This window comes from Pleurodeles waltl, chromosome 4_1, assembly GCF_031143425.1.
Source record: "Pleurodeles waltl isolate 20211129_DDA chromosome 4_1, aPleWal1.hap1.20221129, whole genome shotgun sequence".
In the NCBI taxonomy this organism is placed as follows: Eukaryota; Metazoa; Chordata; class Amphibia; order Caudata; family Salamandridae; genus Pleurodeles; species Pleurodeles waltl.
Genome location: NC_090442.1, coordinates 71,226,753 through 71,240,205, shown reverse-complemented (window position 1 = coordinate 71,240,205; position 13,453 = coordinate 71,226,753). Strand labels below are relative to the sequence as shown.

The 13,453-nt window shown below is 50.4% G+C and overlaps 1 protein-coding gene across 8 annotated transcripts in view; it reads right to left on the bottom strand.

Annotated features, from left to right (window-relative positions):
• Window positions 1-13,453, bottom strand: part of PTPRF (protein tyrosine phosphatase receptor type F) — a 597,274-nt gene that overhangs the window by 307,888 nt on the left and 275,933 nt on the right. For all 8 annotated transcript variants that reach the window (XM_069227811.1, XM_069227807.1, XM_069227815.1 and 5 more), the window contains one exon: window positions 8,259-8,416. In XM_069227811.1, the coding sequence (XP_069083912.1) occupies window positions 8,259-8,340 (82 nt within the window). In that variant the 5' untranslated portion in view covers window positions 8,341-8,416. The remainder of the gene's footprint in view (window positions 1-8,258; window positions 8,417-13,453) is intronic.

The window sequence follows — 13,453 nt, the reverse complement described above, 5'->3', positions numbered from 1 at the left end:
CCTGAGGCCCTTGTGTCGAAACCATCTAGGGTGCTTTATCTGGAGCAGGTGGCGCTATAATACGACGAGTCCAGCTCTGTATGGTAATATCTGGAAAGCTGCGGGCACAAATTCGGACATTTCTCGGGGGAAATGAGGTCAATTTGCAGAAAGATTTAAAAAATCACATGCTTAGATTGAAATCGATGCTAATGAGGAAAGTACATCAAACAACACTCTCCCTGTATTAATGTTCACTATCCATGATTTTTTATAAAAATAAGCTGATTGACAAATATGCGTTTTTTGCAGGTGTCCACTCACCATCTCACCTTACAACTCGGCTGAGCTGCTGCAAAGTGAGTGAGTGATGGCAAGGCTTCAGTGCTGGTGGCCCGAGTCACTGACACTGAAGTCCCCTAGGCCTATTTTGCGATGTTTTTACACACTTCCTCTCTGCCTAATATTTCAAGCACACGTAGGAAAACTGCAGAAAATTTGCAAAATGTCCACCATATCCAAGAAACTAAAACCTGCATTATTCACAGAAAAAATGTGAAGTGCAGATCTGGACCGGCCCTCGCTAAGATTTACGTTCTAATAATGTAGCGTGCATTGAAGTACACTTCTGATCAATGATCATTACTTTGGAGAGATTTGTGCTGTATCTGATCCAGTATCAGTCTTCAGTTAGACTGCCGTACACCTAGGATGCCAATATACAGAGTAGATTCAGGGGCCATGGCAGGTCAGTCCTGAGGCTGAAGCCTGTTATGGGTGGATTACAGCTGTAAACTTGTGTCAAGGGAGGCCTCCGTGACAACAGATATACTTTTAATACCAGGGATCGGCTTTCTTTTAAAATTGTGATTTTGGTTGAAACAACAGCACAAGCCACTGAGCCGTAAGGAGCCACTGGACGTGGATGTGATTGCTGGGTTAGAATGTCCGACACTGTTGGATACTTATAACTCGACATTCTACAGTTGGGACATGACTGACACTGCGGGATATTTTGTATCCCCACTTTCTAACCTGGGCCATTGACTGTATGACAGTGATAGATACTTTGTATCTCTGTAGTCTACAGCAGAGCCATTGGCTGACACTGATGGATACAATGTATCTCCCCAATCTACAGAAGGGCCATTGAACGATACTTGAATACTTTGTATCACCACATTCCCCAGAAGGGCCATTGCGGACACTGATGGATACAATGTATCGCCCCAATCTACAGAAGGGCCATTGAACGATACTCGAATACTTTGTATCACCACATTCCACAGAAGGGCCATTGCGGACACTGATGGATACAATGTATCGCCCCAATCTACAGAAGGGCCATTGAACGATACTTGAATACTTTGTATCACCACATTCCACAGAAGGGCCATTGGCTGACACTGATGGATACAATGTATCGCCCCAATCTACAGAAGGGCCATTGAACGATACTCAAATACTTTGTATCACCACATTCCACAGAATGGCCATTGCGGACACTGATGGATACAATGTATCTCCCCAATCTACAGGAGTTCTATTACCCGACACTGTTGGATACATTGTAGCTCTACATTATACCGAAGCCCCATTGACTGACACTGTTGGATACCTTGTATCACCCCCATTCTACAGAAGGGCCATTGACTGACACTGTTGGATACAACGTATCTCCCCATTCTACATGCGTTCCATTGACTGACACTGTTGGATACTTTGTATCTCCACATTCAACAGCTGGATGACTAAATTAACTTTTGCCAAACACCCGGAGGCTGTGAAGAAAGGGCTAATGAAGCTGGTCTTTATGGTACCACCATGGCGGCCACATGTCCTTTTCACCACTGTGTCAAACCTAAACTGTTATTTCTCGACACCAAACTAAAACGTTATTGAGCTGGCTGCTAAATATATTTTCTTTTACATGAAAAGCCTTTGACAGGACATCAGGGTGATAATTTCCATGTTCCATAGTATCTGAAAAAGCCTTCGCCCCTCCTGTGAAGCAGCCTGCGCTGCTCGACCCCCGCTGCCCCTGGAGAGTCGAGGAGTAAGGAAGCCTTGGCCACACTGGGCCAGCAAAAGTAGCCAGTGTCCTTGGGCACCGGGGGCACCAGGTGGCACTGGCTCCGATAGGGACAAGTGTTCAGTACAACCTAGGAACTGGAGAAATTTTGATGGGGAGAGAGTACCATGGGGTGAGAGTACCATGAGGCTGAGGAATAGAGGATAGGGTGAATACCAAAGGGGCCAGGGTCGGATTGGCACTCAAAATCGGCCCAGCCACCCAAAAGAAAGTGCCTCACATTTGTGGATCACCCCCTTCCATGAATCAGTGCGTCATTAACGTCAGGGACCTATTTAGGGGGGAAATGTGTGGTAAATTATTCTTTTGAAAGTTTTGAAGGTCAGTAGCACCATTCAAGGCTAGAAACACTGTTACTCTGGTACGTATCACACTCCGAGGCAGGCCTTTGCTCAAAAAGCACCCTGGGTGAAATCAGATTTGGGGCCCTCATATTCCTCCCTCCTCGATTTCCACCCTGCCCTCACAATTCAACTTCTACCTTTTCTTAGTGTTGCATGTAACACTACCTTTATCAAAAGATCCATAGCAGTGGATATTGTGGACCAAGATCAAGGGTAGGAAAGGGAGAATTATTGGGCTATGAAAAGTCTGGGGCGTCTTGTGTTCACTGGCCCGCTGATTACCTTAGCAGTGACCAGCCTCTGACCACCCCACCCCGAATCAGCTGTTTATATGCTAAATTGGAGGTGAGAAGTTTTGGGAGAGGGCGAGAGTGAGAAGGGAGGGGGACGAGGAAATGAAGGAAGGCAACTGAAGAGAATGTTAAGTTTTACATAGTTAATGAACAGAATCTGCCGGCTGAAATAACAAAAATAATTATGATAATAATAATTAGGTGAGCGCATTGTGTGCCTCTCTACAACCTGGACGCCTGGGCCTCAGCCCAGCTCACCCATGCCGAAGGCCGGCCCTGTCTCTGTCCACCCTTTGTTTCATCATTCACTGTTCACTCCTTTTTTCCCCTTTGCCATCTCCTTTTCTCTTCACTTGTGTTTTCCATTCTTCACTCTCTGTCTATACCAATCTATCATTCATAGCTTTTCTCCACGCAGTCTATCCCCTTCCCCCACTCTGTCTCCCTGCTCCACTCCCTGTTTCTCATTTCCTTTGGCAACACTGCCAAACGGTGTTTTATTTTTACCTGTTTCTATTCATATTTTATCAATTGCAAAGAACGTCTGCAGTTCTTGGTGTGTTTTTCTCTCATTCCATTGCGCAATATTTGGATGAACCTCCCAATCTCAAGCAGAGAACAGTGGCAGCGGGCACCTGTGGCAGCGGGCACCTGTGGCTCGTTGAGGCAATCATTGTGACCTCATGTGAGGGGCAGAAGCCTCCTCCCCACACCAAATCCCTGTTATTGGTGCTTCTCAAAGGCTCGCTGCCACCTGTTGATCCCGGTAATGGGAGAAGGCACCAGCTGATGGGCGTCCTGCGGCTGCCCAGTTGCCCTTCTGCAAATAATTAATGGGCCTAATATGTAGCTTACTCAGAGTACCTCTCACCTTTAGCTGCAGCCGTCTATTTGTTAGAGACCTCAGCCCTGGTATGTGGCGCTTCTTTATACACAGACGGAAAATAGGGCCCAATAGGTGGCCTCGGAGAGTGCCAGGCTGCCCGCCCTGCCAAGCCGACCATGAAAGGGGCTGAGGAAGAGAAGAGAGGGGGAGTACCATGGGGCTGAGGAAGAGAGGCAGAGAGTACCATGGGGCTGAGGAATAAGGATGGGGTGAGAGTACCATGGGGCTGAGGAATAAGGATGGGGTGGGAGTATCATAGGGCTGAGGAAGAGAAGATGGGGAGGGAGTACCATGAGGAAGAGAGGATGGAGTGAGAGTACCATGGGGCTGAGGAATAAGGATGGGGTGAGAGTATCATAGGGCTGAGGAAGAGAAGATGGGGAGGGAGTACAATGAGGAACAGAGGATGGGGCGAGAGTACAATGAGGAACAGAGGATGGGGCGAGAGTACCATGAGGAAGAGGATGGGGTGAGAGTACCATGAGTAACAGAGGATAGGGTGAGAGTACCATGGGGCTGAGGAAGAGAGGCAGAGAGTACCATGGGGCTGAGGAAGAGAGGCAGAGAGTACCATGGGGCTGAGGAAGAGAAGATGGGGAGAGAGTACCATGAGGAATAGAGGATGGGGAGAGAGTACCATGAGGAACAGAGGACGGGGTGAGATTACTATGGGGCTGAGGAACAGAGGATGGGGAGAGAGTACCATGAGGAACAGAGGATGGGGTGAGATTACTATGGGGCTGAGGAAGAGAAGATGAGGAGAGAGTACCACGAGGAACAGAGGAGGGAGCGAGAGTACCAGAGGCTCAGGAGTGACCACCAGCTCTTGCGACAGTCTGCCACACAGGGGCGCTGTCTGCCTAATAATGAGATGAAGACAAGAAGTGTGTTTAATAAATCGATGTACATTAAAAAAAATTATAACACCTGCCACTCACACCATTATTATAGCTTTGGGGGCCTGGAATAGTCGGAATTGTCACTTGTGGATGGTTAGTAGCTGTGTTAGTTCCGTCATTAGCAGTACTGGCTGACTTTTTAACAAATTAAACACTGGATAGATTAAACCAATTGCAGGTAGTTCCGCCAAGTCGAAGAACAGTAGAATTAACCAATGGCTGTTAGTTACACCAAGTCGAAAAACAGTAGATTAAACCAACAGCCGGTAGTTAGACCAAGCTAAAGAGCTGTAAAGTAGACCGAACAACGCCAGAATAAACCAAAGGCCGACGGGCTAGAGAAAACGAAAGAGCGGTAATCTGAAGTGAAGAGTAGTCGACTAAACCAGAGGGTGTTAATGTGTAGCGGAAGGTGTAAAATGAGTCCTCCTGGCAGAAATAGCACTGCGGTCACCCTGACAGAAGACGTGCAGGTCACCCAGAAAATTCAATCACCTCTTGGCTGCAACGGGGTAAGACAGGAAGCTTCGTAAGCGATTTTGTTGTTGAAAAGCACCTTCAGATACTATACCAGTGGGTGCTCGGGGACAGGAAGAGAAGCCTGTGAGCCCTCTCCACGAACAAGGAGCGATGGGGAGGTTTGGGGCTTGCACAGCTCACTCAAATGAACCCTACAGAACATGCTGTGGGCTAAGCGCTAGAAGAGATGAAGATAAGCTCTCCTGGGACTGCTCCAAACCTGGGGGACAAATATTCGGAGATCCGAGACGCCTGATAATGCTCTAATCTGAGCTGCAATACCTACTACACCCCTGCCCACTCAGCAACCTGCTCCATGGAACTAGGATACCCCCCATCATTCACCCAGTGCTCTGTGCCACAGCACCTTGAATGCACCCACCCATGCCATCCCTTGAGCCACAGTATCTGGAATGCTTCCGCCCAGCCCTTCCCTCGAGCCACAGCACTTTAAATTCTCCCATCCAATCTGTCCCTTGAGCCACATCCGCTGGAATGAAGTGCTCCCGCAGGGGACATCTGAAGGTACCAGAGGCCACTGTCATCTCAATCGTCAACTCAAACAATCATGGACAAGGCAAAGGCAACTTGACTGGCACCTCTAGGCGCTGTAACGTCTTCAATATCATCAGCCAGGTGGGCTTTCACTGCTCTGGGAGACTTGTGTATGTGTTTCTTCCGCACCGCACCTGAATGATGAGCCCCAGCTGGAGCAATATTGGTCCTGGGTTGCTTGTATTTTGTTTCAGGGAGGACCTGGGCTGGCAGTTTAGGTTGGACTGTTCCCATTGGAGCAGAATCACGTTTAACTGGCCTATCTCTGAGTCCAAACTAGACAAGGACAAGGTGGCATGATGGGCAACCTAACAATGGACTTGGATGTGGCCCCAAGTAATTACTAGTGGCTGACATTAATTCCAGCATCAGTGTGTCGCCCTAAGCAGGATTGGTATGCCTGGCTGATGAGCTGATACTGCGATGAAACCAGTCCCAGGTTGCTTGCATTCCGGTTCAGGAAGGACCTGGCCTGTCGGGTTGGATTGTTCCCATTGGAGCAGGGTCAAGACTGATTTGCATATGGCCGGGTCCAAACTGAGGTAGCATGGTGTGCAACGTAAGAGTGGACTGGGAAGCGGCCCGAGTGATTGCCAGTGGCGGAGATTAATTCCATCATTCCGTCCATCACTCCTGGTATACTTTACTGGGAGGATAGGTCGGCACTGGCCTAAATCCATCCTCCTGTGCCATGACATCTACCGCTGTACCCAGTGCATTGTGGGGCTTGTAGGCTCACTATGCCCGGTCTAATACAGCGGGAAATTAGTGGCTAAAGCAGTGATCGAGAGGTAGTCTGCATGCACCGATGCAGCGTTAGTACACAGCTGTACACATCTGTGGGCACGTCAGAGCCGAAAGTGCAGTATCTCATCCACCCTCCTTCAGGCGGCTGAGCTGCAGTCAGTTTTATACATTTATTATTAAGATATATAAGGTAATGTCACTTTTTGGTTACTTCGGAGCAAACTAAGGTTTACGGGTGACAGAGGGGGTTGGAACCAATTGCAAGACAGACAAATTGTGCCCGAATATCTTTGCCACCATCCCTCTTCTTCCACGCTAAGTTCACATCTCAGGTGGGGTTGAAGGGATTCCAGAGTACCTGTCCACACACCTCCAGTGACCCGCCTCCGTGCTTCTTCCCCTTGAAGGACCACTGGTGAGGCAGAGTGAAGGACTGTGCCGGTGTCTGCAGCTGTACGGGCCTTTTGACTCAATGTGCTCTATAACAAAACCCAGACTGTAACCCCAACATCTACAGGGAGCCAGTGCTGTGCTTTCAGGGTGCGGCTTTGATGGTGCCAGCTTCAGAAATTAAGGCACAATCAACATGCCTGGTTCTAAAGTTCACAGATCCAGGCAATCCATTTTTCGAGAGACTAGAGAAGTTACTGCAACTGAGAAGTGCCAGGACAAGGGCTCTCGTCCACTGCATGCTGCGCTCAGAGATGGGAGAAGGGAAAGTGGTACATTTTCAGTCTGAAAACAAACTTCAAGTGGTTTAGATATCTAACACAGAAGAAATGTTCCTGTCTTTGTGGGAGGGGCCATGCTGCTCATCTGTGAGACTGTCCAGCTGGACAGCCTACCTGTGGGCATCAGAAAGACACCCAGGCTTCCTGCCTATGAGCGCACTTGCAATTAGCCTGGGGGATGTGTAATTGACAGTCTGGGTAGCTGGCCATGAGCGAGTCTGCTAGGGTGCCCTTGGGAGGGACGGTGCTAGGGTGCCCTTGGGAGGGACGGTGCTAGGGTGCCCTTGGGAGGGACGGTGCTAGGGTGCCCTTGGGAGGGACGGTGCTAGGGTGCCCTTGGGAGGGACGGTGCTAGGGTGCCCTTGGGAGGGACGGTGCTAGGGTGCCCTTGGGAGGGACGGTGCTTGGGGGCCCGGGGGTGAGACGGTGCTTGGGGGCCCGGGGGTGAGACGGTGCTTGGGGGCCCGGGGGTGAGACGGTGCTTGGGTGCCCGGGGGTGAGACGGTGCTTGGGTGCCCGTGAGTAGGCCGGTGCTTGGGTGCCCGTGAGTAGGCCGGTGCTTGGGTGCCCGTGAGTAGGCCGGTGCTTGGGTGCCCGTGAGTAGGCCGGTGCTTGGGTGCCCGTGAGTAGGCCGGTGCTTGGGTGCCCGTGAGTAGGCCGGTGCTTGGGTGCCCGTGAGTAGGCCGGTGCTTGGGTGCCCGTGAGTAGGCCGGTGCTTGGGTGCCCGTGAGTAGGCCGGTGCTTGGGTGCCCGGGGGTGAGACGGTGCTTGGGTGCCCGGGGGTGAGACGGTGCTTGGGTGCCCGGGGGTGAGACGGTGCTTGGGTGCCCGGGGGTGAGACGGTGCTTGGGTGCCCGTGAGTAGGCCGGTGCTTGGGTGCCCGTGAGTAGGCCGGTGCTTGGGTGCCCGTGAGTAGGCCGGTGCTTGGGTGCCCGTGAGTAGGCCGGTGCTTGGGTGCCCGGGGATGACCTGGTTCCTGCTGACCTATCTGCTTGAGGCTGGGCCTGCTTAGGGGGGACGCCTGCCTGCGATCTGTGGTGGCTGCCAGAGGGGGCACTCCGAATGCGTGGGCACGCGCGCGCACAAGCTGGTGCACAAGATGGCGGCGGGAGTCTGGAACCAGTGAATGAATATTCAGTAAAGCAGCATATGTTCAGCATCTATTGCGCGCCTGGCGCACGTGCGCGGCGGTGTGAGACGGGAGGGTACTTACTGTCTGCCCGTGCCCACGTCGCCAGGAAGCAGAGCAGCAGGGCTGGCAGAAGCGCGGGCATCCTGCCAGCCGCGGGCGGCATCCTCCCACGTCGAGCTGGTCCTCCCGGGCCCCGGGCGCTTCGTCAGTTCATCGGGGATGCGGTGTCGGAGGCTCGGCTGCAAGAAATAAAGGGCACGTTTTAAAAAGCAACCAAGATCACTCTGTGAGAGACAAGAGCAGCCGTGGAGCAGGCCAGAAATTCACTATTGTGCATATATTTCACTCTCCTTAACAAAGACAGAGGCCATCCTGCACGCACTGAGTAGCATAACGAGCGCTTTTGTAAAGCGCACATTCGTCGCCAGGACCACCCTTGGCGCTACAGTACCCAGCTGGCCTATGCATCCCGACCCACGCCCTGGAATCGCACCTGCGACCCTGAGGCCAATTGCTCTGTTTGGGAATCATTCTTTAGCGCAGCCCAGCGTCAGCACCAGACCTCAGAGACCCTGCGGGTCGTTTCATGCCCTGCACGGTGCCACGCGGGGCAGGCGGGAGGGGTTAGTGTATTAAGCACACTATAACCACAAGGGCCCTGACTTCTCAAACACATTACTAGCTTTTTTTTTTGCCCTTGACAGAGAAGTACAGTGCAGTGGGGGCCACTGGATTTATGTTGCATTGAAGACGTAAATTATGTGGGCACGCATGACTAAGTGTAAAAAAAAAAAAAAAAAATCACATTATGCATTATAATGTTAAACATTCGGTAGAATGTGTTTTTTTTTTTAGGATAGAGGCATTGGTTAAGATAGGGCCATTGGTTAAGATAGGGCCATTGGCTACCATTGGTTAAAATATGGCCATTGGATGGGATAGGGCCACTGGATGGCATAGGCTAGGGACACTGGATAAAATAGGGCCACTAGATAGGACCATTGGGTAACATAAGGCCACTGGATGGGATAGGATAGGGCCACTGGATAAAATAGGGTCACTGGATAGGACCATCGGGTAACATAGGGCCATTGGACAGGAAAGGGCCGTTGCATAACATAAGGTAATTGGATGGGAAAGGGCCATTGGATGGGAAAGGGCCATTTGAGAACACTGGGCCACTAGATAGAATCGGCCCCCTGGATGGCACAGGGTCAATGGATAGCACTTCTTTTGAGTATATGCTACTTGGATTCACGCAGTCACCTGCTGTGACCTGCAGAGCACAAACTCAAGTCTAGAAGGGCCAACTCAGTTTTCCAACCTCCACGCCAAAGTCGAAAAATTGAGGGCTATTAAATTCAGTGATCAAGACCTTGCATTTCAATTGCCTAAAAACCTTAAACTGTGGTATAAAGCACTATATTAAAACAGGTCATACCAACAGAGCTGGAGCAACACCCATAAACGCATCGATTCCCAAAGGGGTGAAAAGGCAAATTATGTTTTATAAACGTAATCTTCAAGTCGTGTCCAAATGTATCGATACGGCCGCCACTGAAACAAGTGTTATTGTTTGCAATGCTCCAAACTAAGGGCCCGATTACAATCCTAGCGGAGGGAGTACTCGGTCACAAACGTGACAGATAATCTGTCCGCCGTAATACGAGTTCCATAGGCTATAATGGAATTGTAATTTGGCAGATGGGATATCAGTCAAGTCTGTGAAGGAGTAACCGTGTCCGACAAGATCTCAATCTGGCCTTGAAGCACCTTAGGAAATGCACCCATGTGAGCAAAGAACAGCAGTATTCACAACAAGACACACCACAGGCGAAGACAAAATCAAAAAAATGCACCTGGCACAGCTCAAATGGGCACTAAACATGCATGCACAGAGTGGTTTCATCACCTGCTCACCTCAGAGGTACATCTGCCAGGCAACAGGTGTGCGAACAGAGTGTAGGTGGCCTGGTGCAGCACACACCCGACACTCGCAAACAACCAAAGCTGGCCCAGCCGGCTAACAGAGAAACATGCACAATCAACACCAAAAGGGCGCCTACACACCAGACCGGACTCTGTGCTGGAAAATTCAAATCCATGCACAAACCAGCCTCAGGGGGCAGTAGAAACCCACAGGGGCACACTAGTGGCAGATTGCACGTCACAAATGGAAACAATTGAATTAAGAAGCTTACATTTTTTTCTGAATGTCTAATTTTCACACAACTATATATTGCGAGTGTGCTGATTTAACAATCATTTTGAAGAGTAAAAAAAAAAAAAAAAAAACAGACTAGGCTCTCCTTTGTTAGGTCTAATCAGTGCTTAATTTGAGTAAGTGTTTGCCGGTGCTTGGCACAGGCACTTCATTCTTAACACCTGCACTAATTATAGCTCACCATAAGGTGGCGCTGCCTGTCTAGTTTTGAGATGGGCTCAACAACAGGGGTTAATAATTCAATGTACATTAAAAAAAAGAATGCCACCTGCCGCCCAGGCCATTCCTATAGCTGCGGGGGCTTGCAAGAGTCTGAATTGTAACACTTGCAGGAAGTGATGGTCAGTAGTTGTGTTGGTACTGTCACTGGCAGACCTGGCAGGGCGCAAAGGGTGGCACAAGCAGCAGAGCCCTCCTGAGAAGAGCCCAATACTTTTTTTTTTCCAATCATTAAGCGCTGGTTTAATAAAACCTGTCACACCTGGTCTGCTGGGCACAGCTGGTGCCACACAGCCAATGAAACTCCAGTCCTGTGACCACACCCCCAGCGCCCAGGCCAGCAGTTCATTCTATTGAGGATGTTTCGTCTTTGCAGAAAGGAGTGCCCACAGCGGCTGAGGAAGGATCCCATTATTCACAATTCATAATTCAATATATAAGAAAGTATTCGAGCTCCGCAGTTGTTTCACAAAGAAAGAGACGGGACCTGTCACTCACAGGCGGGGCGTGATTGACACCGCTCATTTGTTTCATCCGCAATGACATTTTGCATTTCCGACCTTTAGATCAGTGTTATCTCCCAAATCACCTCTGATAAGGGAGCACGAGGTGTGTGAAGTCCTGGGAGCGGCATCACATGTGCCCACATCACCCACCCAAGCTGCGCCCACTGTCTCCGAAACAAAAAGACCAGTTTGTCTCTTCCAGATAAGGAGAAAAAACGGGGACCGAAATGTCAGAGATGTATTATTTGCAGCCAGCATGAAAAATGAGCCCTGATGGTGCACCTCCCGCGACGGTGCGTGATCAACCTCGGTGTTACTCGGCTTATCACAGCGGGGCCAACACGGCCTTTTATCTTTGCAAGGATGACAGGTGTTGAAACCGCAAGGAGGGGCCGGCACTTGTTTTATGAAAATAGCTCAGATTTGCGGGCAATGGAATTTTGTGAACCAAGACTTAAAGTTATACTACATAAAATATGCTGTATAAAAGGTAATGTAGAGAGTATTGGTAGTTTACACAACACAGCAAGGGGGGTGGGGGGGGGGGGGGACTCCAGATTCTAGTTTAGAATTTTTGGAGGGCACAGGGAGATTTGCTGGTTCACGGGTTGCTGAACCGATGTCAGCATTCGAACCTGGTCCTCTATGTTACAACATAGTTGGCATCTCTCTGCGTCACTTCCTGTGAAAGCTTGGCTCCTTGTGGGCTCGAGGTTCGAGAACCTCGAGCTGAGCCAGGGCCAGGCATTGGCTCAAGCTTTCAGTAGCTTGCCTCCTCTATAAAATAATGCTACCTACCTTGTACCACCGTATTACAAAAAAGCTTGCATGGTAAAACCCACACAATACCAGAGCTTAATTTGAGCCGGTGGTTGGTTGGTGACAGTCAGACATTTACAAAGCGCAAGAAAAGGGAACACACACAAAGTGGAATGATGGAGAAGGAGAGAAACAAAAAAATTGACGTCCAAAAGGGAGAAAGTGGGGGTGACCTGCAAGCTGTAGATAAAAAGGCGGGGAGTATCTGGTGGTGGACTGAAGTCAGCACAGCCTTGGTATTCGGCACGCTAACATTTAATAGCACCGGCCGCAGGGTCTGAGCAGAGCCTTGGGCGCCAGCACTCATTCTTTTACACACTGAGCTTGGGACACAGGCCTGGTGCTTATGCATGTTCCAAAGAACAGTCTGATGCACACGACAAAGGCCTGTCTTGTCCTTATAACCAACCTAAGACCTCTTTGATGCACAACACACAGGCCTGGTGCACACGCCACAGATCTTACTGATGCACACCACACCGGCCTGGCCCGCAAGCATGCTTCGAAGACCTGTGTGATGCTCATACACACTCCAAAGATGTTCGATGCACAGCACAAAGGCCTGGACCTTGTGCACACTCCAAAGCTGTTCGATGCACAGCACAAAGGCCTGGACCTCGTGCACATTCCAAAGATCTTTTCAATGCACAGCACAGCACAAAGGCCTGGACCTCGTGCACACACCAAAGATCTTTTCAGTGCACACCACACGACCTGGTCCTCGTGCACACACCAAAGATCTTTTCAGTGCACACCACACGACCTGGTCCTCGTGCACACACCAAAGATCTTTTCAGTGCACACCACACGACCTGGTCCTCGTGCACACACCAAAGACCTTTTCGATGCGCACCACACGACCTGGTCCTCGTGCACCACTCACACCCGTCCTTCATTGGCACTCCACGCCTATTCTTCATGCACATCCAGCAGGGGAGCTCTTCTTGGCCGCCCCGTTGGTGTTTTTTTCACACACGGCCCACAGGCCAGTCCTTAACACACAAACCACAGGCCTGGCCTTCACCCGGACCACATTTCTGCCCTCCTCCCAGAGGTTAGTGTCTACCCACACACTGCCCGCTGGGTACTCTGCCCTCACCGTCCGCTCACACGACCCCACTAATTGTGAAAGACTGTGCCCGCTGGGAGGGGTGGGTACCGGCCCACGGACATAGCGCTGCGTGCCTGAGTGTAAACGTTTAATAATATTATTAATGCTATTAAAGGCTGCCTCTCGAGGGCCTCAAACATGCCGGCCACATCCATCAGGCAGTACAAGCCCTAGGAGGGGGAGGCGGGCACATCCAAGCGCGTGGACCCTTCTTAGAAGCGCTTCTGACACGTTATTAATTATCTCATTTCAAAGGCCTGCAACTTGCTAAGCGCCAGGAAATTAAAATGTCTCATCCACCCAAACCGCGCAGAGCTCCAGGCGGAGACTCTGGCGTAAAAGCCCGGGGGTCAGAGGTCACCGCTGTAGCTTGTTGGGTCCCTTACAACAATGGTCA